Source organism: Panthera uncia (assembly GCF_023721935.1).
Source record: "Panthera uncia isolate 11264 chromosome A3 unlocalized genomic scaffold, Puncia_PCG_1.0 HiC_scaffold_12, whole genome shotgun sequence".
Classification (NCBI taxonomy): Eukaryota; Metazoa; Chordata; class Mammalia; order Carnivora; family Felidae; genus Panthera; species Panthera uncia.
In genome coordinates, this window is record NW_026057579.1 from 28516320 (window position 1) to 28542950 (window position 26631).

Here is a 26631-nt window from a genome sequence, read left to right on the forward strand (position 1 = left end):
TACACAAAGCGAGTATTCTCTTATTCTCCTATTGCATTTGATTTTGTTGGATGAATATTATGGTTAGATGCTATCCACAGATGAGACCAGAACCTTCTGTAGTATTGTGTCCTTGCCTTTTCATCCTTAAATATTCGTTGACTTGTTTATTCACTCATTCATTCATTTAGTAAATCTTCATTCATTTCCTGTTCTGTGCCACATGCTATTATATACCTTGGTATGTTCTTTGTGGAACTTACTTCTAGAAGGGGTGACAGACGACAAACAATGGACATACAGTGTTTGCGGAACTGATAAGTGCAATGGGGAAAAGGATCAACAGGGATCAGTGGCCATGACACGGTGGGGAGTAGGGCATGGGTTGTAATTTTAATTCAGGTTGACTGATTACCCTTTTTGAGAAAGTGACATTTGCGCAAAGACCTGTAAGAGGCGAGGGTATTTACTTATCTGGCTCTCTGAAGGAAGAATGTTCTGTGCAGAAGGAATAGCCAAAGAAAAATGAGTTGGGAGTGTACTGGCCATTTTCTAGAAATAGCAAGAAGGCCAGTTTGGCTGAAGCTGACTGAGTGAGTAGAGTAATATACTGATCTGAAAGAGACGAGGTGAGTACTAAATCATAGAGGGGCTTTGTAGGTTACAGTAAGATCTGCCTGGGAACTTCTTAACTGTGTGTATTCTTGTAGTTAATTTTTTTGTTTGTTTGTTTGTTTGCCCTAACCCTAAACTCACCCCCATTAGTGTAGACCCCCTTTTAGTACATCATATTCTGTAGGTATCATCTTCTTGTAGTCTTTTCTCAGCACTTTCTGACCTGCTCTGATTTGGGTTTGCAACTTCTGTTAAGAATTTCACTTCATCATCATGCTGAGAATTGCTTTTGTTATTATTGTTATTATTTTTTGTGACATCACCTATTTCCTGGATGCTATGTTTTTTTTGTTTTTGTTTTTTTCTTTTTTGGTCTATTTCACTGTTTTGGTGAACCTCTGTAATTCCCTGAGGAAGAGTCCATGGGAAGCGTATATTTTTTCAGGCCTTGCCTGTCTGAAAATGGCTTTTATTCTGTCTTCATGCTTCATTGATAATGTGCCTGGATAGAATTGTAGGCTGGAAATAATTTTCCTTTTAGAATTTTGAAGAGACTGCTCCATTGTCGTCTAGCTTCTAGTGCTGCCCTTGAGAATTCTGATACACTTTTTTCTTTGTTTTCTCTATTTTTTTTGACACCCTTCCCTCTGGAAACTCAGATTCTTTTTTATTTTCCCACAGTGTTCTGAAACTTGACCATGTAATGTCTTAGAGTAGTTTTGTTATACCCATAGTGTTGACCCTTCAGTTTGAATACTCACTTTTGGGAAAATTTGCTGACTTATTTCTTTGATTGTTTCTTCCCCTGTGTTTTATCTTTTCTCTCTGGAATGTCTGTTCTCTAGATGTTGAGTCTCCTTGGACTCCCCTTTATTCTCACTCTTTTTTTCTCCTTTATTTTTTGTTTAAAAAAAGAAGAGGCTGTTTTAATTCTTTCCATATAAACATGGACACTAATGACGAAAGTAGTTTGAGGCACTTTTGAGATATATTATAAATACAATGAATTAATGATACATATGATATCCTATTTATAAAGAAAAATCTGTTCTGGTAATCTGTTCTGATATATCTTTTTTTTCTTTTTACTAATTCTATGGCTTCTCTCTTTTTTTTTTTTCATGTTTATTTTTGAGAGAGAGAGAGAGCACGAACAAGCGGGGGAGGGGCAGAGAGAGAGGGGGAGACACAGAATCCCACGCAGGCTCCAGACTCTGAGCTGTCAGCACTGAGCCTGCCACAGGGCTTTAACTCATGAACTGTGAGATCATGACCTGAGCCGAAGTCGGAGGCTTACCTGGCTGAGCCACCCAGGCGTCCCATATGCCTCCTCTTTTTAAGCTAGGCATTCTGTTTTTTGCTTCAGTTGTATTTCTCCTTTCTAGAAGTTCTCTGTAGTTATTTTATGAATCTCTCTTAAGGGAAGAAAGGAATTGAAATGAGTATTCCGTGAGTCACTAGTTGCTTTGAGGATTAGATACATAGTAGGTACTCAGGAAATGATAGTAGTGAGTAGATATAATACCATTAATTTCTTCCTTTTAGTTTGTGTGGCTCTTGCCTTAAAGAGTCGGTTTGGTGTCTCCTTAAGAAATTGGAAAATCAGTTGCAAGTCTAGTTAATTAAAGAATTTAAAAAAAATGTTTATTGTATTTAGCATATTATTTTCCAATCTGAAATTATAGACTTTTATTTTGGATGTGGTTGAATGACCACATGCACAGTTAGCGGTCTTTACGTTGTTATAAAACTGAATGTAATTGTATGTGCTGCAAATTGCTGCCATTTTCATAAAACATTTCTTTTGATTATAAAATAAACACATTACAACAATAAGAAAATTGTGTTGTTTTTATTTTATTCTTGTCAACTTATATGAAGTGTGGCCTCTTAATGTACGTTTTTATAGTTGAGATACTGTGTTTTCCTTGCATAGCTTCACATTAAGTCTTGAATTTAAATTTTGCCGCTAGAAGGGGGGTAGCATGTGTTTTTGCTTTGACACGCTCAGCTTTCCGTTGTGAATTTTGCCAAGCCTGGACAGTGTGTGTATTATACCCACGATGCTCTGCTGGCCGGTTTGATTTCTGTTGAGGGTGACCTGTTGGTTTGCATCTTCTTGGATACAGTGTTTTATTATTTTATTTATTTTATTATGTTCAAGTGCTGTTTTGCTCTTTCAAGGCCTTTGTTTTATTCAACCTGATTTTGTTGTTTTCAAGCGTAGGTATTAATACCTTTCTTGGTACCTCTATACATTTAAAAATTTTATATTCTACCTTTCTTAGCACATACATACATTTATAAAGATTTTATATTCTACCTTTCTTAGCACATACATACATTTATAAAAATTTAATCTGTCCTCCATTGAAAAGTGCATTCTGTTAGAGGAGTTGTCTGCATTACAAAGATTGAGGGTAGAAAGTCTTTTGGCTTGCTTTCCATTACTCTTTTTTATTGTGGCTTGCATGCAACACACTCCACTAGGTGTTGTGGAAGATGTGAGGGTGAAGGACAGTCCTGACCTCAAGATCTTGAGGGAAATGATATACGCATATGTTATATACACGTACATATACTTCTAATGTCTAATATGCATTTTCTCTACTTAAATGTGCGTACAGATATGTACGTGTGTATGGATTATGTGGGTATGTGTGTATACTGGAATGCAGTATATGTTAGGGCCCTTAAAAAGGTGCAGGTATGGTGATGTGGGGATCCAGATGAAGGAGATACTTCCCTGGTCTTTCAAGGAAGGACTGTGGCAGGCAGCACTCACAGTTGCTTTGGAGAATGGATACAATCTGGGCATGGTGGATGTTCCAGACAGAGTGATGGTGTGAACAGTGACCAGAGGACGGAAGCCACAGTACACTTTGGGGAAATGGCAGGTGGGGTAGTTTGGCTGCCACTGTAGGGCGTGTGTGGCAGGGGAAGAGCGGTGATGGTCGCCATGGGAGGTGGGGCCTTGGGAAGGCAAGTTGGGGATCAGATAATTGGGAGCTTGAGTGGCAGCTTGTTCTTAAGGGAACTCAGATTTCTGAGACGAGAACATATGATCAGCTTTGTTGGAGGAATGTTGGTTCGGTTGGGAGATGCTAGAGGCTAGGTGAGTCTCGGCTGATAATGTCCCAGTTCAGGCCACAGGCAATTAGGGCCTATTTGTTTTCTTGCATGGACCTGCTATGTCCACTTATGTATAAGTCACCTCTTGTTTTATTTTTCTTTCTATTTTGGTGAATGGATCCTCTGTCACCCCTTGGAATGTCAGGTACCTGAAGGCAAAGAATGTATAGTGTACGTTTTTCTAGAAGCCCCAATGTCTAGTATAAGATTCTGTTTTGCTGAATGATACTTTTACCTCTGTGGGTTTCTTGGATAAGTAATTTTAATTGCCTGAGTGGAAAGGAAAATTAAGTTTGTTTTGATTGTTCTTTTCCTTTTTTCTTCTATTTTGTGTTCTTATTCGTCCCTCACATTTCTATTTTATTTTTCTTGCCCCTTTTAAAAGAAGCGTATTTTCTATCTTAATACTTTCTTGTTTTGTTTGTTTTGCTTTGTTCATTTCATTATGGTCTTCTCCACCGTCTTGATTTATTATAAAGGTCAACGTTGGATTTCTTTTTTTTTTTTCTGGCATTATTTCTGGAGGGTAAGTGGGGTTCTCTTGGCACCATCTGTTTGAAATTATCATTCACTGAATACTTCTTACGTAACAATTTGTCATAAGTCGGATTCCATTTACTACTCTTTTTTTTTTTTTTTAAATTTTTTTTTTTTTCAACGTTTTTTATTTTTATTTTTGGGACAGAGAGAGACAGAGCATGAACGGGGGAGGGGCAGAGAGAGAGAGGGAGACACAGAATCGGAAACAGGCTCCAGGCTCCGAGCCATCAGCCCAGAGCCTGACGCGGGGCTCGAACTTACGGACCGCGAGATCGTGACCTGGCTGAAGTCGGACGCTCAACCGACTGCGCCACCCAGGCGCCCCTCCATTTACTACTCTTAAGGCTTTCACTTTCTGGCCCAGGATCACCCTATTTTTGGGGCGGTGGTCTCTAAAAATTTTAGAAATTTAAATGTTATCAAACCACAGAAGGAAGGCCTATTGTTGGTTCTGCAATCATATACGATTCTTGAGAGCAGTCAGCTTGAAGATGGATGACTGCATTAAGGTTTCTGAATGAAAATTGTTACAGAGCAAGGCGTATGTTACATGTAAATGCCCTGTTGTGCCTGACAAAAATATTGCTAGGTTGTTTATTTTTTCCATTATGCAGTCTTTTCTTAAATGAAAGAAGCTGAAATATTCATCACATTTTTATTTATTTTTGGTTACTCTAGTAATGTGAGCCTGTGATATTTATCATCTACAAGGATTTTATAAATGTGAAATAAATCAGCCAGAGAGGAGTTGGAATAAATTGGTAATGTACAAACTCAAGGTTTTATGAAATTCATTGTTTTGCCTAATGCTGTGAGCACTGTTGAAGAAGAGAAATCGAGGCGGTAAATTGGGTAATATGAAACATAAGTTAATTGAGTAGCTTCAGGTTACCTGTATGGGTTTGTTGATTTTGGCCATTTTCTTCTTTACATGTCCTCACTGCCTAATGAATGTATTTTATCCACCTCTCTGCCTCCTTTACTGGTCCTGCTCCCCTTCTAGACCTACCCCAATACCTCCCTGCCTCCTCATTTCTATTTTTAATATTTGTTAATTTTGGCTTAGCTGGCACCTTGATTACAGCTAAGAGGAATTTCTTACCCCCTCTGCGTTCTTAGAGGGGACTGCAGTTGCTTTGAGTGCTGTGCTCAGTGGTGGAGATTCAGACGTAATGTCTCTCCTCTGGCTATGTCCAGTCTATTTTGGGAGTCCTATTCACAAATAAGGGTGCTCAGTATGAGTTGAGTTCAAATGGAAGACTTCATCTATTTTTAAATGACACCACTTTCAACAGCAATCACTTTTTTTTTTAAAGTTTTGTTTCTAACTTCACTGTAAAATTTTTTAATTAAAAAAAATTTTTTTAAACATTTTTATTTATTTTTGAGAGACAGAGACCAAGCATAAGCAGGGGAGGGGCAGAGAGAAAGAGGGAGACACAGGATCCAAAGCAGGCTCCAGGCTCTAAGCTGTCAGCACAGAGCCGATGTGGGACTCGAACCCACAAACCGTGAAGTCATGACCTAAGCCGAAGTCCGATGCTTAACCGACTGAGCCACCCAGACGCCCCCACTGTAAATTTCTGTAAGCAAAATCTGATGTAGTCAACTTTGAATGTTGAAAAATTCCTTGATAACTACGCAAAGAGTGTTTGAATGTAACTTTTACTAGACGCTAATTTACATCTCAACAGTGTCAAAAAGTCTCTGAGAACATGCCTTCTCCGATGCCTCAGAGAACCACCCATGCCTTGAATCCTTGATGACTCTTTGATACTGATTTTGTGTGTAATTCGGTGATTTTTAAAGTAAATGTACATAATTGTGCAATCACTACTATAATCAGTTTTAGGGTATTTCCATTACCCCTAACTCTCTCTCCTGCTGGCAAGTTTCATGGAGTATAAATCATACTTCAGTAAAACTGTAATATATAAAGGATGAGTAAGAAAGAAAAAGAGACCCTTTAAACAAGACTTCATTTGAACCTTTTTTATATTAAGAAAGCGATTCATGTTTATGTTAAGGAAGATACTCCTACCGTCTGTGGAAAAAGAACCATGACTAATAATGTGTGTCACTGTTGTGCAAAGGAAGAATCCAAGCATTTGGACGATAATTTTTTTTTCATCTTAATCAACTATTTTAGGGCAAATACAGTTTGAATAGAAGGAACTTGAAACAGCATTTACAGGGGATAATAAGCTATGGTTGCCTTAAAGTAGGTTACAGATTACAAGGACTCCAGTTGTAGAGTAGTTAGGTAACTGATGCACTGATTGGAGCTGCTGCTGTTTCGAGCGAGGCTCAGAGGTGGTATAGGGAGGCCGTGGTCTGCAGAAAGCTGTTCATTTCAGAGGAGACTGAGGAATACCTCTAAGTAATGGCATCCTGAAGTGTTAGAGGGCTATGCCTTATGCGCGTTGATTTGGTCATCTCATGTGGGCTTCTGATTTCCCCTAAACAAAACCTTAGCCGTTTTAAATACATGAACGCTTTATACCCATGGGATAAAGGCAGTAGTCCAAAAAAAAAAAAAAAAAAAAGCTAGTACTTAGTGGGAAGTCCAAAATTTTGTGGTGTGATGAGTTCTCAGGTGACAGGATGGTAACTTCACTGGCACAAAATGGAAGGAAAAGAGTCTTGGACATAGATTGGGAAGGGGTTCAGCAGCATATGCAGAAGGGCCAGTCTCTTCATATATCACCTTTGGGAAAATGGAGGTGAGTCCCATAAATCTTTAAATTTGATCTTGTGAAGAGAGTAGTGTTGAGAGTTCCTTACCTTAAAGGTTTATCTAAGGGCTCAGGCAAATTTTATTTTCCTAGGAGGTATAAGTTCTATTTAGACCTATGAGTCTAAATAGAACATTACATTGCTGTAATAGTGCCTGTCTTTCTGGTTCTTAAGGTCATATGTATTCTGTGAGAATCCAGGCATTGGTAAGTGAAAAGATACGCCGGGGCACCTGCGTGGCTCAGTTGGTTAAGTGTCTGACTCTTGGTTTCGGCTCAGGTCATGATCTCATGGTTTCGTGGGTTCAAGCCCTACGTCATGCTCTGTGCCGATGGCGTGGAACCTGCTTAGGATTCTCTCTTGCTCTCTCTGCCCCTCCCCCACTCATGCTGTCTCTGTCTCTTTCAAAATAAATAAACTTAGAAAAGATATGCTATATTGACAGCTGGAGGACCAGTTAGGTATAAATTGCATTAAGAATTTTTCCTAAACTCTAGGTAAGATTAATAGCTTTATGAAAGATTGCTTCTAGAAAAGAATACTGTAGTTCTGATCATTGCTGATTATCTCCCACTGCAGTGAGAGTACATTTGGCCTGTGATAATGTACTGGCTATTGGCATTTGAGAGATTAATGTGCAGACTGTACCTGAGAAGTATGAATGTCAGTAATCGAGTTGACCTTATATTAAGGATTTTTTCATTTTACCTCTCAATTTCTCATTTCTCCAGCATGAGAAAATTCTCCTTTTTTTAAGTTCAGGTCAGTTTTTTTGAGGAGAAACGAAGGGTGCTGTTGTCTGTAGAGAAAGCTGCGTTGTCTCATAGAGGTGAAAGCTTTTGGATGTGAATAAGGGACTCCTGAGCTTCACAGACTAAATTTTTTGGCTTTACAGGCACTTGTCTTCAGAGAGACAGGGAAATGGAGTGTCTTGGCTGTATCCTGTGATCTGTTTTCATCAGAATATGTTACAGATACGTAGTCATGTGTGACTCAGCAGTTTCTTGGTCCTTAGCAGCTTTCAGCTGGCTTTTTTTTTTTTTTTTTAATCTTTATTTTTAGAGAGAAAGAGAGACAGTTGCGAGCAGGGGGGAACAGAGAGAGGGAGACACAGAATCTGAAGCAGGCTCCAGGCTCTGAGCTGTCAGCACAGAGCCTGATGCGGGGCTCGAACTCACAAACTGTGAGATCATGACCTAAGCCAGTCTGACACTTGATTGACTGAGCCACCCAGGCGCCCCTGTCTTTTTTTTTTTTTTTTTTTAATGTTTATTTTATTTTTGAGAGAGAATGAGAGAGTGAGCAGAGGAGGGGCAGAGAGAGAGGGAGACAGAGAGAGAGAGAATCTCAAGCAGGTTCTGCACCACCAGCACAGAGCCCAATGTGGGGCTCGATCCCATGGACTATGAGATCATGACCTGACCTAAAAAAGAAGAGTCAGACACTTAACCGACTGAGCCACCCAGGTGTGCACCAAGCTGGCTGTCTCTTAAGTTGAAGACTTCTATGTTTGGAGATTCTTTGATAGGAGGGGCTCATCCCCTTTATGTTACAGTTACATAGGGGTGCCTGGGTGGCTCAGTTGGTTAAGTGTCCAACTTCAGCTCAGATTATGATCTCATGGTTTGTGAGTTTGAGCCTAGCTTCTGGCTCTGTACTGACAGCTCAGAGCCTAGAGCCTGCTTCAGATTCTGTGTCTCCCTCTCTCTCTGCCCCTCCATCACTTGTGCTCCGTCTGTCTCTCCCTCTCTCAAAAATAAATAAACATTAAAAACAATTTATGTTACAATTATGTACAAAAAGGTCTTTATAAAAGATCTTTATAAATCTTTTACTTTAGTTATTGCCACCCTCCCCCCTTATAAGGACTACTCTACAATCCCTCTGCAAAGATTTATGGAAATGCAATTTAAAGAAGTAACTTGGGCCTGATTGAATTTTTGCTTCTACTTGGAGCTATGATAGCTGTTGTGCCTTCCTCTTGGGAGTAGAGAGCTAAAAGAAGACTCTTTAGCTTATTTTATAGGAATGAAGGAGTGATGTTTAATTTTATTTTATCGACAAATAGAAAACTAAAAAAAATAAATGCTTTTCTGACATAGTAGAATGTGTAGTGGGTTAGGAGACAGGAGATCTCAATTCTGTTCTTGGTTCTACTGTTGAGCTGTGTAATCTCAAGGGAAGTCCTTCTTTCTGGACTGTTCTTTGCTGGCGCTGCACTGGGCACAGACAGTAGATGGTTTTATTAAGCTGCTCAAGTACCTTCGGTCTAGTATAGACTACTACGGAGCATTTAACAGAGGAAGATTGTGGTAGGGACTTTAGTAGTAGGCATTAGAGATAGACCCATTGTCAGGGATACCTAGCAGTTCATGGGGCTCACTAGAGAGGGGAGCTAGGGTTCAAAGGGAGAACTTTTTTTCCTGAGAGAACAAGTTTGAGAAAGACTTTAATAATTAAACTACTAATGTTGGAGTAGAAGGTGAATTTAGTTTCAGAACCTGGGTAGTTCTGAAATCTGGATACAAGGTTAGGCATGAAATTGACCAGATGGGTGGATGCTGAACATACTGGGCTTTTGCAGAAGAGCTGCTTAAATCCATCCTAAGGATTGGGAGGGAGTTAAGTCTTCAGATGACCGTTGGCATCAGCTGTAGGTTGAGGGAAGGAAACAGGGTCAGGGACATCTGGGAAATCTAAATTATTAGTATTTCTATGGATATTCTGCTTGCTAGGCTAGTGGTTGTTAACGAGGTGTGGACAACAGAATCACTTATTGAGAATTAAAAAAAATGCGCATACGTAGGCTGTACTCTTGAAGGCTTGATAAGGTAAGGTGTAGGATGGGATCTCAGCATGTGTTAAAAGGCTTTATAAGCCCCCATCCCTCTTGAGAACCTTTGCGCTAAAGCTCTGAAAGATTAAATAAAATGAATACAAGATATCCTTGCTTTTGAAGTTGTCCTAATGAAGGATAGGAATAAATTTCATTTTAGGTGTCTCTCCTCTCCATAGGCTGTGGCTGCTGGGAATACTGGATTGAGAAGTGCTCCGAGGCCAGATCTGAGCCTGTCAGGAGCTGACTGTGTAGGACATAGGTGTAGAAGTAACACAGCTCGGTGGTTTTATTCTCTTGTGTAGCCCCATGGGGTGCGGCAGGGGGAGAGAACGTACGAGTGTGTTCTGTGCCTGTAGATATTCCTTGGAAGCCCCGTTGCGTGCCAGGCTGCTAAGGCATTGGTGGGGCGTAGGGATGACGAACAGGAGTAAAACAAAAGTTCGTGGAGCCTGATTTGATACCCGAACAGTTTTCCACCAGTTAGCAAGCATTTCTTTAGCAAGGTTACCCCAGTCAGTACTCTGGCTTTGTAGCCCCAGCAACTGAATTTTTCAGCTTACAGAGAGTATATCACCCTCAGGAACTAACCAAGCTCAAAAGATTGATGTTAATATTTATGTGGGTTTTTTTTATCAGCTAATTTTTTAAAGTTTATTTCATTTATTTATTTTGAGAGAGAGAGGGCACGTGTGAGGTGGGTAGGTGGGAGTGACAGAGAGAGAATCCCAGGCAGGCTCCGTGCTGTCAGTGCAGAGCCTGACCCGGGGCTCAGTCTCATGAACGGTTGAGATCATGACCTGAGCCAAAATCAAGAGCTGGACGCTTAACCAACTAAGCCACCCAGGTGCCCATAGCCAGCTTATCTTTGATGAAGGAGCAAAGGCAGTTCAATGGAGCAAAGACAGTCTTTTCAACAAATAGTGCTAAGTGACTGCACATCCACATGTAAAAAAAAAATCTAGACACAGACCTTAAAGTCTTGGCAAATATTAACTGAAAATTTAATATTTTATTTTGAAAATGAACTCCCATGAGCCAGGCCACTTGTCTCAACAGACCGATATGGAAAGCCCAAATATAATAAAAAATTTGTTCAGTAAGTACAGACAGAAAAAGGGCATTATAGACCTAGCTGAAGTGCCTGGATTTTTCCATGACTATGGTAAGAATAGCCTTTCCGGTAGAGCTGTTTTTCCCTCCCCCAGCTTTATTGAGGTAGAAGTGACAAAATTGTAAGGTATTTTTAAAGTGTGTAATGTGATGATTTGGTGTATGGATACATCGTGGAAGAATTCCCCTCGTCAATAAATTACAACAGCCATCATCTAACGTATTTGGCTTTTGCCAGTAGAACTTTTGTATCCAAATTCTACCTCCTAAGAGCGTGTTTGTTCTTTATATGCGTAGAACGTGTGTGCACGTGCATCGAAAAACCCACGCAGCATTGCCATCACTTCCCTACTCCCCAGTTTGGCCTGGGACAAGTTACAAGACCTGCACACCGGTGCATTCAGTCAAGAACATCTGCCTTTCCAAAAACCTGTGTGTGTCCCCTTGTACCTCTTATGACAGGGATCACCACCGTCACCTGGGCATCCGGGAAATTCGTCCATCTTACGTGTTATTTTCTATTCTGCTTACATTGTCTCTCCCAAAGTGTAACAGGTATATGTGTGGTGGCTTTAGGTAGGACATGCACAAGTCTTTATTTGATACTAATTTGTATAGAAAATCCATGATGTCAACAGAGTTGTGATTGTGACCAAGCTAAATTAAAAAGAAAAGCATGTTGACTTTAAATAAATGTGTTATAAATAATATTTTTTTGTGTGCCATAAATCATTGGAAAGAGGTACACTGGTGTCTGAAAATTTGGAAAAGTTAATTTTTTTTTTCCCCGAGTGCTTATTACTAGTATATAGAAATACAATTGATTTACGTATATTGGTCTTGTGTTCTATAGCCATGCTAAGCCTGATTATTAATTCTAGTAGATTTTCAGTGGAGTCCTTTGGCCATTGTTTTTCTTACCTATTCTATATATTTTTATAGGCAACTTTAAGCAAACTCCAGTCAGCACTTAAATGCGTATGTGATATCTCCCAAATCTGTATCCCATAAGTCACTTGTAAGCCACACAGCTATTTATTCACCTGCTTACAGAACATCGTTTCTGGGGTAGCTAGCTCACAAGTTCCTTGTTTTCAATTATATTCTGTTAATCGCTTTTTACCTCCAAATGTGCATTTTCTCCTGTATTCCTGAATCTTGGTATATAGCATTTCTTCCAGGCCAGAACCCTGAGATTTGCTTTATTATTTTTTAATTTTTTAATTTTTTTTACCTTTATTTATTTTTGAGAAACAGTGAGACAAAGCGTGAGCGGGGGAGGGGCAGAGAGAGAAGGAGACACAGAATCTGAAGCAGGCTCCAGGCTCTGAGCTGTCAGCACAGAGCCCGACGTGGGGCTCAAACTCACGAACCGCGAGATCGTGACCTGAGCTGAAGTCGGACGCTCAACCGACTGAGCCACCCAGGTGCCCCTAATGTTCATTTATTTTTGAGAGAGAGAGAGAGAGAGAGTCAGAGAGAGAGACGAAGACACAGAATCTGAAGCAGGCCCCAGGCTCCGAGCAAGGGGTCAGCACAGAGCCTGATGCGGGGCTCGAACCCACAAACTGTGAGATCATGACCTGAGCCAAAGTCGGATGCTCAACCAACTGAGCCACCCAGGTGCCCTGAGATTTGCTTTAGATAATTCTTAACTCATTCTTACGAATCTTAACAACTTGATGATTATTTTTCTCTTCAATGTATTAAATCTGTCTCTGCCTCTTTATTTCTCCTGCCATTCTTCTAGCTCAGACACTCTCCACTTTATCAAGTGTGTTCCCTGCTTCCTGTCTGGTCTCCTCTAATTTCTTTTCTGTTGTGTTTCCAGCACGGAGTACAAGTCCGATATAAGTCTGATCACCTACTTAAAAATCCTCTAATTTCCTTTAGCCATTGAGATACAGATGTAACTCCTTAATTTAGTGTTAAAAGCCTTAAAAAAAATTTTTTTTTTAATTTTTAAGTAATCTCCACACCCAACATGCGGTTTGAACTCAAAACCCTGAGATCAAGAGTCATATGCTCCACAGACTGAGCCAGCCAGATGCCCCAATGTATTAAAGGCCTTTTATAATTTGGTCTTTTAACCTCTCTAACCTTCTGCCACATCCCCTCATGTTTCTTTGCTCTAGACCAAGATTGGCACACCTTTTTTGTAAAGGACCACATGGTCTCTGATGTAACTATTCAACTCTTGCACTGCCATGTTGAAAGCAGCCTTAACAATATATAAATGAATGAGCATGACTGTGTTCTAAGAAAGCTTTATTCACAAAAATAGGCAGTGGGCTGGATTTGGTCCAGGGACTGTAGTTTACTGACTCTTGCTCTAGATAACTCTAGACCTATATATATATATTCTTAGATTTCTCAAGATGATTTTGTTCTTAAAGGTATTCGTGGTTCTTCTTTTTTCCTCTGCTTGTAATGTCCTTGTTTTTTGTTTTTTGTTTTTTTTGTTTTTCCTTCATTTATCTGCACCGGTCTTAGCACCGTATTATCAATGCTTATCGCAATGCTTTTTTGCATGGAATATCAGTAAATTATGGTTCAGTTGTTAACATTTACTTGGCTTTGTTAAAGCATGAAAAAGGGGAGAAGCAATACTGATGCACTGGAATGTAAACTCCATGAGGGCAGGAACTTTGTGTTATTTGTAGCTATTTTTTTCAGAGTTTAGAATGTGGCCTGGTGCATAGGGTGCTCAATGAGATATTTGTTGAGTAAATGAATGAAAGCCTGGGAATGGAAGAATTAAAATGTGAGAGCTCAGGTTAAACAACTATATGAATGGAAGGCCTGAAACAGGTTTTTTCAAGCCTTTTTTAGGTGAAATCACAGCCCCATTACCCCATGGGACTGTAAATTCCTTCAGGGCAGGGAAAATTTGGTTTCCCTACGAAGCATTTCTTACACTGCTAGCACAGTACCTTGAAAAATGAAGGCGCTTCCTGAACTGATACTGAATTGACTAAACCTGAAGGTATTAAGGTTATAATTGAAAAATGTTAGAGTCTTTACGGACTACCAGATATATATTGAATTTCAATCTTCAATCCAATAAGATGGTATTATAGCTGCTTTTGTATAGTTGGAGAAACCAAAGCTCTGAGAGGTAACAGTGTCTCCTAGGATGATACAACTCTACGTGGTAAACTCGGGTCGTCTGATACTCACACTCAGTAAGCTTTTCTCTGTACCAGAGCCTAGAAAACCATGGGCTGTGGGCCAAATCTGACCTGCTTTAAGGTAGCTTATCAGCCAAGAATGGATTTTACATTTTAAAAAATGTTTGGAAACCCCCCTCCTCCCCAAAGTTTTATGATCCATGAAAAGTATAGGAAGTTCAAATTTCAGTGTCCACAAATAAAATTTTATTAGAACTTTGTAATGCTTTTTTTTTTTTTTTTAACATGTTGTCTGTGCTCTTTTGTACTGTGACTGAGTAGTTGTGAAAGAGACCATTTATGGTCCACAGAGCTTAAAATATGTGTTCTTTGGCTTTTTATAGAAAATGTTGGCTGACCTCTGTTCTATGCCATCCAACCACCTATCTCAGTATGGGTTCAGTTCTGCTTGAAAGATATGAAATAAAGAGTATTGAACTTTATATATTTCCTCACACCTCTTGATTTTGAATTATTATAAATTGTGTTTTAAGGAGTTTATAACCAGGTACCCCTCAATTTTAAATATATTAAATGCCTAATTATTAAACTGTAGGAAAATGTTATGATTTTTTATTACTAACCAGTCTTTTATAGTGTTTTTCCTATTGAAGAAAAATTCTCATTGTTTTGCCTTTAAAAACTAACCATTCATTAAAATTAGTTTTCTGTGATCATCCTTAAGCGTGCCATGCTTCATAATTTGATTTCTAGTGAGCCGTGTCCTCCAGAGCTCTGATCATAGATTCAAACATCATACAAAGCTGCGTTCTTAAAGTGTGGTCTCTGCACCAGCAGCATCAGAATCACTGGGGGAGATTGTTAGATACTCAGATTCTTGGACTCCATCCCAGGCCAACTCGATTAGACCTCTGGAGGTGTTCACTGTTTTTAAGAGCGCTCTAGGTGATTGTGATGCATACGAACGTTTGAAAACCACTGCTGTTGAATGAATTCCAATTATGTGTATTTTCTTCCTATAAGCTCTTAATCTAATAAAGAGATCAGGGGAATCTTAAATTTTGAAGTAGTAAAGGTTTTGAAATGAAGAATGTGTAAGGTACACTGAAGATGAATTAAAATGAGGGGAACATTTTCCATTATCCCAAGAGAGGAGTGACTTCTAGCTGTGAAGCAGTAGGTAACAATTCTTGAGCCCTTATTTTGACAGGCATGATCTTAGGCGCTTTAAAATTTTGAGAGCTGTAGTGTTTTTCTTCCTTCTTCCCTTTCTGTGGGTTGTATGCCACAAGCCCACCGGTCACTGGACCAAGCATATACAGCTGTTTCTCCTATTTCAAACTTCCTTCCTCCGCTTTCAGAAGTTTTGAGCCACTAGATGGCAGATTCTTTCAACAATTACAGATTGAAGGACCTTCTTAATAAACGATTTACAATTCTTCTTGGAAACAATTTGTGGTGTCACATGTGGGGTGATGCCTAGGGACACGCATTCTGTCCCCAGCTGCCTTTCCTCACATGGCCTTGACCACCCCCGTATCACTGCCCCTTGTTCTGCTCGGCCACCGCCTTTACTCCTGCTCATTTAATTCACCTCTTCTTGTGTTTTTGGCTCCATTTGTCACAGTTTATTTTTGTTGTCTGATACCTGTGTTCCTGCTCTGAGTTTGAGCCTCTTAGGATGTCAGAGCCGGGGAAGAGGTTCATCCGTCATTTGGTTCAGCCCCTTCATTTCTCAGGTGGGAGAGCTGAAGCCCGGGGAGGTTAAGCCAAGGACAAGGACTGTGTCTTATTTATCTTTGTTCCTTGTAGTGCTTTGCACATAGCGCACAGATAGATGTGTTTTGCGTGAAACAATTGTGGTAAATGCTATGAAGGAGGCACATCCAATCTCTGTTCCTAAGTGGCTCCGAGTTTGCTAATGGAGGCGTGATTTAAATAACTTCTGGTAGAGAAGGTAAGGTGGAAGGTGGCAAGTGCCCAGAAGGGAGCAAGACAAACTATTCTGTCGTGTTCAGGACCCCTTTGAACTTTCTCTCCCCCTCCTGCTTCCCTTTTTATAGGCTAGAAGCACACACTGCATTCATTGTTCTCCAGACACCGTTTCACAAACGACACTCTGCTTTTTGACATTGAATTCCCAGGGCTTGGAATGTTCTTTACCTGATCCCTTTATTCGGGAAATTGTTTAAAAGATAAACTTTTCACTGTGAAGCCTTACTTGGCTCCTTCCTCCACGTACTGTCCTTTTGGCTGTCTTTGCACCTCCCTCTGAGGTCTTTGAAGAGGTCCTGTGCTGCAGTGGTTTGTGTTGACTTGTCCCTCCCCGCTTCCCCCCCCCCCCCCCCGCCCCCCCCGGAGTGGGGCCGCTCATTTTCATTCCTGCGGATCAGTGTACCTCCAGGGCCAGCAGAGGAAAGCAGGTGGGAATCGAAAGCACGGCCCTAAGAGCCACCCCGTGTTCGATGCTGATGAACTGGGAGATACTGTAACACTACAAATGGATTCCAAGAAGAATTATAAACGGTTCATCACGAACCTTCTTCAGTTGCTTGCCATAATTCCATATTCCGCATTGCTTAGCACACAATTTGCATTTAGTAAATATTGATGGGATAACATCACATAGTTACTTTGTTGCAGAGGTACTGGAATCTGATGCCTGATACCTAGACCTATGATATTCCCATTTTCCACAACATTTTGAGGTTGAAGATTACTGGGAAGGTCAGTCTTTCTCTCCTTTTTGTCAAGAAGTACAGTTACAATTCCCACACATCATGTGCTTTAATCTAGAGAACTTAATTTGCACTGTAGAAAATCTGTTTTGCTTTATGTTTTTATAGAAAAATTTTAAAACCATTACTTCAAAATATGATTCTTAAAGTAAGCACTTAAGCCAAATATCCAGTATATTTAAGGAAGTATTCTGAGTGGAGGAATTCACTGGAACAGAACAATGTTAATGCTGTAAATTATTTTCTAGAGTATTATCTGTGTGCGGGCTGACCTCTGCAAAAATCTAACGATCCTTTCAGCAGTAAATCACGGAATGCTTAAGCTATGACCGTTAATGTATGAAAACCTCTAAATGCCACAAAGTAAATGATACGCTGATTTTATTTTCAGTATTTGCCTAGACTTGTGGGTGGGTGTTATGTGCTAAAGCCAGTTTACTGCATTTTCTTTCCTGGACTTCACTAACTGGCAAAATTTATGTACATGATTTGGGATACTGTATCTCGATGTTCCTGATTTTAAGTTAAAGAGAAAAGTACGGAGAATGAGGTCAAGAATACCTAAGTATCTACTACTCAGAATTAACAAATACTAACGTTTTCTTTTTTACTTAGGGTGTGTGTGTGTGTCCATGTACATACACATACATGAGTAAAAGAGACAGTACAAACAGAATTCCCCAAATTCCCTCCTTCCATTCCTTTGTGTCCTCATCCCTTTCTAGAGGTAGCTGCTCTCAAGATTTTGGTGCATGCCTCCTACCCCCCCCCCCGTTTCTTTACCTACTATCTTATCTACGTATCCATTCTATTGTTGTATATGTTTTCCTGAATAATTTGTTGAATTTATCCATTCCTTTTAAGCATTTAAAATACATCTAATTCTCCTGCATTATAAATAGTGCTGCACAAAATCTTCTTTTACCATGAGATAAATATATCTGTACAAGAATTTCTCTAGAATGTCCTTAGAACATAGTTTATAGGGTTGTCAGGTATGTCTTTTTGTTAGGTTTGCCATATCATTCTCCAAAATGATCGTTCCAATTTGAAGCTTCACCAGTACTTTAACTGTGTTCTTAAACATTCTCTGTATTTTACTCATTTTTTATTTTAACGTATCTGTGGCCAACATAGAGATTTGAACTCACAATGCCAAGATCAAGAGTCACATACATGTCCTACCAGCTGAGCCAGCCAGGCACCCCTAAATCTGTATTGTTTTAATCTGCATTACTGACTTTTGGATTTCTCCTTTTGTGACTTGCTTAATGCTTTGTCCATTTTTGTTTTGGGCTGATTATGGGAGATCTATATACATTCTTTGCTAATACTCTGTTGCTTTTGTGTGTTCATCTGGTGTGTGATTTATCTTTTCATTGTATAAATAGAAATTTAAAATTTTTTAAAAATTTTAATTTTTTTTTAGAGAGAGTAGCAGGGGAGGGACGGCGGTGGGGAGAGAGAGAGAAGAGAATCTTAAGTGGGTTCCACGCTCAGCATGGAGCCTGATGTGCGGCTCAATCCCACGACCCTGGAATTATGATCTGAGTCTAAATCAAGAGTTGAACGCTCAACCGACTGAGCCACCCAGGCACCCCTGTAAGGTTTAGGTGTAATATGGTGGAATTTGAAGGAGAATGTCTTAATGACCCCAGGTAGGAAAGTATTTGCAGATGAAGACGCACAAAGCACAGCTCACAAAGGGAACGATTAGCAGTGAGAACGGAGTTAGCTTTTCTTAGAACTGCTCACTCTCGTGTAAGTTTCAGATTTGCTTACTTTTAGTATGTGTTCAGTCCCATGAAAAATTCTGTTGGGATTTTATTTGAAATTGCATTCAATTTATAGATGAAGAATTGACTTCTTTCAGGTATTGAGGGTGTGTCAAAGAACATGGTATTTTTCTCTGTATTCATGGCTTTTAGTCTTTCATAAATAGTTTGAAATTTTTTTCTTAACACTTTCCTTTATCAGATTATCGGCTTAGCCTTGTTTAGTTCTATCTTTATCAGTGAATCCTCCCCTTCCCCCATTTTCGCCCTCCCCGCTGTGGCCTTGACCTTTCCCCTTTTCCCTGCCTCATCTTCTCACACCTCGCTGCTGGAACCAGCAAGCTTAGGGACTGGCAGGGGGAAGTGGAGTTGCTCTGGCACCTTTCACTGTGCTACTTAAGGAGAAAGTTGGAGCTTTAAATTCAGTTACTCAGGAAACATTTATTCTGTATATTGTGCTGGGTTGGGCCTCAGACTTCTTTCTTTTTCATTGACTGTTTTCATTCAAGTTACATGGTTTTGTCATCTAGTGAGGACAGTATGTGATTAGTTCCATCATTCTGCCTCTTTTTCCACTTACTCCTCAATTAGGCATTAATGGAGGAAAGGTTTGGAAGCAGGTACTGAATCTCTTTTGTTTTACTTATTTATTTATTTATTTATTTATCTGTCTGTCTATTTTTTGAAGTTGGCTCCATGCCCAGTGAGGAGCCCAGTGCAGTGCTTGAACTCATGACCTCGAGATCAATACCTGAGCTGAGATCAAGAATTGGACACTTAACTGACTGAGCCACCCAGGCGTCCCTGGATCTCTTTTGTTCTTAATGGAGTTTGCATGTAGCCAGTTTGATGTATACATGGCTATGATATTTCTCAAAAATCATGGCGAGGACATGTCTTCTAGCATGAAGAACAAGAGATAAGAAATCTGAGATTTCAGTTAGCTCTGTATCTCCCTCTTCAGTAGTCAGGCAACTTAGTTTTATACATATACGTGTGTATGTATACATATTATTATTTTTTGATTGTCAAATGATCCTCTATTGAAAAATTTTCCTTTGTAGTTCTTACTAGTGGGGCATTCCACTGCACCACTGTTCATGCATCTCTGATGTCATGAGGGTGGTGGCCATGAACATTGCCCCCCATAGACTGGACAGTCCCCAGGATCTCTCGAATGGTTCCAGAAAGTTCTCTGGCTAAAGAATGGTGCTGCATCTGTCGGGCAATGTTCACAGTCTCGTCAAAAGTGATACTTCTGCTGTGCTTAACGTTTTTCTGCTTCTTTCTCTCTCTTGGTGGTTCCTTGAGGGCTTCGATAATCAGGGAAGAGGCAGAAGGTACCATTTCAATCCGGGTCTGTCTATTCTGAATGGTCAGTTTCATTGTCAGCCTCAGACCCTTCTGATCACAGGTTACCCTAGAGATGTCATCACCAACCTTTTTTTGGAGACAGACTCGGGGCAGTCTTGGGGGTCAGGGCAGATGTGGCACTGACTTCCCCACTGGTGTACCTCAGGTATACAACTTAGATCTTACTGGGATTGAATTTAGGTGGCGTGGTGGAGGCGGCTGGTGTTGGATGAACCCGGATTCTGGATAACTGAAGAGAGTTGCACCTTCGCCTCCTCCAAGCCGAGAGCCAAAAACTGTGTATATTTTTTATCTGAAAATTAGATGTGTCCCCTCCATGACATAGTAGTGCAGAGTAAATAATAATATTGAATCCCTTGAGAAAAGAATTATACTGTTGTTAATATAAATATATATGTTGTACACTGAGCAGAGGAAAATTATTTTAGTTATCCTGGTCTTTTGGGAATTTGTTCAATTCTTAGTGTTTTTACGTTTATTATAATGATAGGTTGCTAATTTTTAAAGATAGGTTTTATGAAAAACATGTTTTCTGTTTCAAAAAACACTGAGATTATGTTCAGAAATATTAATATTCAGGATTACCTGTTTTGTTTCTGTTTAGTCAGAGGATTTTTTAAAAAGTAATCTCTATGCCCAGTGTGAGGCTCAAATTTACAACCCTGAGATCAAGTGTGGAGGTTCCTCAAAAAATTAAAAATAGATCTACCCTAGGACCCATAAATAGCACTGCTAGGAATTTACCCAAGGGACGCAGGAGTGCTGATGCATAGGGGCAATTGTACCCCAACGTTTATAGCAGCACTTTCAACAATAGCCAAATTATGGAAAGAGCCTAAATGTCCATCAACTGATGAATGGATAAAGAAGTTGTGGTTTATATACACGATGGAATGCTACATGGCAATGAGAAAGAATGAAATCTGGCCTTTTGTAGCAACGTGGATGGAACTGGAGAATGTTATGCTAAGTGAAATAAGTCCTACAGAGAAAGACTGATACCATATGTTTTCACTCTTATGTGAATCCTGTGAAACTTAACAGAAGACCATGGGAGAGGGGAAGGAAAAAAAAAAAAAGAGAGAGGGAGGGAACCAAACCATAAGAGACTCTTAAAAAATGAGAACAGTCTGAGAGTTGATGGGGGTGGGAGGGAGGGGAGCATGGGTGATGGGAATTGAGGAGGGCACCTGTTGGGATGAGCACTGGGTGTTGTATGGAAGCCAATTTGACAACAAATTTCATATTAAAAAATATAATAAAGTAATCTCCACGCCCAGTGTGAGGCTCAAATTCACAACACTGAGATCAAGAATCGTATGCTCTACTGATGGAGCTAGCCAGGCACTCCCAGAGGTTTTTTTTGTTTTTTGTTTTTTCTTTTTTTTTTTTTTTTTTTAACAAAATGACTTTTGAAAAAAATTTCATTGTGGAATATTTGAAGCGTGTTCATAGAGACAATATATTGACTTCCTTGTGCCTGTCATTCAGTTTCAACAGTCAACTCGTGGCCACTCTTGTTTCATAGGTATATCCCTGGTCATTCCTTTACTCTTTAAGTAAATCCTTTTGATACGCCAACTCTAAAGAGCCTTTTAAAGTGTTGTTTTCGTTTACCTTGTATTTTCTATGCAGAAACTCAAGTTTTTTAAGTTTTGCTGTTTCTATGAACATGGTCTAGAAAAAGGTAAGGACTAATTTGTGTGATGAAGTACATCCTTTTTTTGACAAAATGGGAGCCTGGTGACAATATGAGTGTTTTGCTTTAAAGGGAGCTGATAATTATTTTCTGTCATTTGGGACAGTGGTAGATCATGTTGGGGCAGTGTTACATGGACAAGACCAGTGAAACTGTGACTTCTCTTTTCTGTTCGTGTTCCACTTTATTGTCATTGGGAACAATGAATAATTCACTGGTAGGTGTAGTGCTTCCTTTAACTTATCATAATTTTACCTTTAAACATTTTTTTTTTCCAATAGATGATTATAATGCCTGTTACATAGTTCTCGGCTAGATTTAGTGAATGCTGTAACTTTAAAAATCATGACTGTTGGTGCTGACTCCAGTTAAAAATACTCTATTGCATATTTGAAAGTTGCTAACAGAGTAGATGTTAAAAGCTCTCATCACAAGAAAAAAAACGTGTAACTGTGTATGGGATAGATATTAACTAGCTATGGCGATCATTTCACAGTACATACAAATTTTGAATCCTTATGTTGTACACCTGAACTAATATGCTGTGTATCATTTATATGTCAATAAAAACATCATGACTGTTTGGTTTTCATTATTAATGAGTTTAGTCTGTGTCGTGTCACAGTCTTTTAACTTCTAGTATATGTCAGACTGTTTGCCCTGTGGGCAGCTTGCCTCTAATTGTTCACAAAGTAGAACAACTGGAGGAAACAGATCATAACGTGCGTGGAAACTACCGCGTCGTCCTGTTTCAGTGTCGTTATTACTGTAGAGTACTGTCCTATCCACAGCACTTTTGGCTGTCCTCCCTAACATCTGTAATTGTGTCCTCACTGTGCATAATGCTGTGATGAATATACCTATATCTGGGTGTGGGACGCATCTGGATATGAAGTTTATTGGTGTTGATACAGACCATTTCTTCAGTGTTCAGGGGCCAACCTTAAAACATTTTTACTCTTTCTTTAACATTCCCATCTGGATTTCAGGTACTTGAATGTTTAAGCCTTACCTCTGTATAAGTGAAGGTGGAATTCTAGGTGAAAAACCATCTGGTTTTCTTCTGGTTGTTTCTTCTAAAATATTTTACTTCTGGGTTTAGTATATAGCAACTTTTAGTTCAGTTTTCTGTGTGAAGGTGACTGTTTCTGCTTTCCTTGTTTTGATGTCCTCTTACTCATATTACAATTTATCAGTTCTTTTTATTTTTCTGTTTTCTAGACTTTTACTGGTTGGTGGATGCGAAACTGCTGAAGTGGGCATATCCAAAGCGTCTAGCTATGGCCTATCTGCCTGGAGAGTTCTTTCAGGATCGCCTTATTATAAGCAGGTTACTAATGGTGGAGACAGGGTCACTGCAGTAAGTATTAGTTATGGCCTTTCACTTTGCTAATAGAGCGTAGGCAGGAGAGGAGGAAATAATTTGTCTTGGATGAGGAAGGTGACTTTGTGTGAAATTTTGGTACTCCTTCCAAACATCAAATTTATCTAAAGCATTTTGTGTTTAACTTGGTCTCATTTTTAGTAACGGTATTAGCAGATGTTAGAAGAACAACAGTAGTCCTGTTACTTACATTTGCTTATTTAAACGTCAACGTTCATTCCACGTGTTTGCTGTGCTGGCGGCTCTTCTGAGTGCTATTGTATGTATTAGCCCACTTAATCTCCCCCACTTTTTGAGATAGGTATTGTTACTAGCCTGTCTGTTGATGGCAAAAGTAAAGCGTAGTTAAGTAACTACCCTGGGTCACCGAGCTAGCAAGTGGCAGAATACAACAGAAGTTCCCCTGTTCAAGATTTCACCACCATGGTACACTGACATTTTCGTCTGTGTTCACCTGGGTGATAAACCTGGCCATTCATTCATTTGTTGTATAGCAGAGTATTCTGGTGTGCTGGAATAGTCAGTATAGGCTAGGTTCTGCTGTGATAATAAAAACAGTCACAGAGACGAAAACTCCTGACATTTCTGTGTTTTACCGGGTAACAACTCATCCCTTATTTGTGGCAGAGCCTGCTCTTGGTGCCATGACTCCCCTGAACAGTTTGTTCCAAGTGATGACTGAAGAATACACAGAGGCTGGTGACCTCTTGAGGTTCCACTGTCTCAGTTTGTAGAAGAGGGAAAAGAGGGCTAAAAGGTGGAACTTTTTAAACCAGAACTGCTGTTACTTCTGCTCACAGTGCATGCGTTCTAACTAATCATATGGCCCTTCCTGCCTGTAAGGGGCCTGAGAAATTGTTTTTTCTGTGTATCCAGAAAGCCAAGAAAAATGAGATAGTAGTGAATAATTTATCGGCCATATTGACCACCCTGTAATGTTATATATCTTGGTTATTTATGTAAACTGCAAGAAATCAAACACTTGATCAAAATTATGTATCCTGTTCTTAGCACAGTGCCTCCTTTCCAGTGGCTGCTCAGATATTTTTTCCAGTAGGGAAGAAACCAAGAAATTAAAGTAAAGCACAGTATAAGGGAATGTGTCGTGTTGTTTTTTCCTATAGTGAATGTATTTGTCCTGTTAATTCTGTGTTAAGATACACTGATTTTAAAATAATACCCTAAAACCATGAATGGTTAAATGTCTGGTGTTAAAAAGGAACTAATGAAGAAATGCTTTTAAAAGAAAATCTTAAGCAATTATTGTAAGCTCCCATTCATTTTTTTCTTTAGTTCTCAGCATATTCCGAAGTATGTTATTGTGAATTGAGCTCAACAAAGTAGGGTTGGGTATGTGGTTTTTTTTTTTTTTTTTTGGTGAGAAAGAGAGGGTGAGTGAGGAAGGGAGAGGAGAGAGAGAGAATCCCATGAGGGGCAGAGAGAGAGAGAGAGAGAGAGAGAGAATGAGAATGAGAATGAGAATGAATCCCAAAGTAGTGCTTGGACTCATTACCTGTGAGACCATAATCTGAGCTAAAGTCGGATGCTTAACTGACTGATCCACCCAGGCACCGTTTTTTTTTTTTTTTTTTTTTTTTAATTTAGTTCAACTTAGTGGTTTATGTGACACTAGACCCTGTATCTGGTTGTATTTCTGGATGAGTTTATAATCGAGGACTGTTTTTTGTGCTGTTCCTTCCATGTGCTACCCTCTACTTATGCTAGTTCCTGCCTCTTCTCCTGCGGGACCCAGAGGAGTCCGGATTGGGGTTTGGTAGCCACACTTCACAGATAAGGAGCCTAAGATCTCATGACTAAAAATAGGGAACACAGGTGGAACGGATCTTCTAGACTCCGTTGAGCGCCTTCCCCCACTCCCCGTGTGAGATTATGCCCGTCTCAGTGGCACTGTCAGATTTGTCTGTAATTATCCCATAATTCATAAAGCGGTAAGAGTTGCTTCAACATATTATTTCGTTTTTGCAGGAAGTTCTTCCTGTTTCTCTTGATGTAGTTCATACCCAGCTTGTAGTTTTCTATGTGAGATATTCAGGGAAGATCTTGGAAAGAGTTTGAACAGCTTTGGCTCTTGAATCTAAGTGTGATGTCTGCAGCTTATTTTTTAAATGGTTTAGTCAAAACCATAATTTAAAAGATGTGTATACACACACATAGATAAAGCACACATAGATAAATGGCAAAGCATCAATAACTGGTGAACCCAAGCGAAAGGTATACTGGTGTTTCTTTGTACCATCACTTGCGCTTTTCAGTAGCTATGAAATTTGTCAAAGGTTGAGGGGCAAAAGAGAAAATATAGGCTAAGTGTGGAGGATACAAGGAGAGATGAAGTAGGCGAACTGTGGAGGTCCATTTCAGGTCAGTATAATCGAGCGCATTTGTGACAGAGTGGTCTGGGAGACGAAGAGTCACAGAGTGCTCTCGCATACCGTGAAACCTCTTTTCACCTTGGCTTCTTTGAATTCTCTTGTGCTTTCACTTTGCTCCTCACTGAAGTATTGAAATCTGCTTTGCTATGGCCCTTCCCTCCCCAGCCTGAAGCTTTGGTATGGCAGTCTCTTAAAAGAAAATTGCCCGTGCCCTGACAGAATAAGTGGGGAAAAACATTAAATTGCAAATTGAATGCTCGGCTGTATGATTAATTTCTTCGAAGGGTATTTTAATTACGTTAGTGGCTCTTAAATATGTCTTGCAGCTAAATGTCCAGGCCTTCTACATAGCCTGCCCCTACCTCAGAGTAATTTGAGTTTTGGGATTAGTTCCTTTTGTCAGGTGGCAGATACTGTCCTCATCGAACTTGTTTGTTTAAGGTTGCTATTGTGTTCGGGTGGATATTGACTAAAAAATGCTGCTGACACATATATTCTAGTCTCTCACAAGGCTGCCAGGTTGTAAAAGAGACGGTGCAAGATTCAATATGTGCATTGACCAAAGTTTCAAATTAATGTTGGGTAGTTTTATTTATTCATTTGTTCAACGTTGAGTCACTGCTGGGTGTTAGGAATAGAGAGGTACCAGCCCTCAAGGGGTTTACTGTATGGGAGGATATAGCTGTGTCCACAAATAGAGGCAGTAAGCTATAACAGACAGCAGGTTTGAATTCAGTAACTGGGAGAAACGAAAGAACCCAGACTCGGGAGTCAGAAGTCCGGGATGGGAATTCTGCCTCAACACTTTACACTTCTGTAGGTAAGGCTTTTGCGACAATTAGATGAGGTAATATATTTGAAGGCACTTGAGAAGCCATACGGTGATCTAGAGTGTTCATTGTTATTATGTTTGTATTTTTAAGATGAGAATTTTAGAAAAAGTACGAAAAGGAACAAAACTAATTTTTATGTTATTGCTACGCTGCTTTTTTGGTAAAGGCTGTTGTGGAAGGGACACAGGCTGTTTGGAAACCCGTTTCTCTGAGAAATCCTATTTCCCTCAGAATATAGAAGTGATCAGAGGAATGTCTTCATAAGACCCCACCACCTGCCTGCATCTGTACCTCTTCTGTCGTTATCGACAGACAAAGACAAACTGTCCTTGTACTGGCTACGGCCAACCCATCTG

The 26631-nt window shown here is 39.7% G+C and overlaps 1 protein-coding gene and 1 pseudogene across 3 annotated transcripts in view; one reads left to right on the plus strand and one right to left on the minus strand.

Annotated features, from left to right (window-relative positions):
- NBAS (NBAS subunit of NRZ tethering complex) overlaps positions 1-26631 on the plus strand; it is a 328333-nt gene that overhangs the window by 29685 nt on the left and 272017 nt on the right. For all 3 annotated transcript variants that reach the window (XM_049652503.1, XM_049652501.1, XM_049652502.1), the window contains one exon: positions 22890-23028. In XM_049652503.1, the coding sequence (XP_049508460.1) occupies positions 22890-23028 (139 nt within the window). The remainder of the gene's footprint in view (positions 1-22889; positions 23029-26631) is intronic.
- LOC125937779 (60S ribosomal protein L12-like) lies at positions 19301-21643 on the minus strand (annotated as a pseudogene).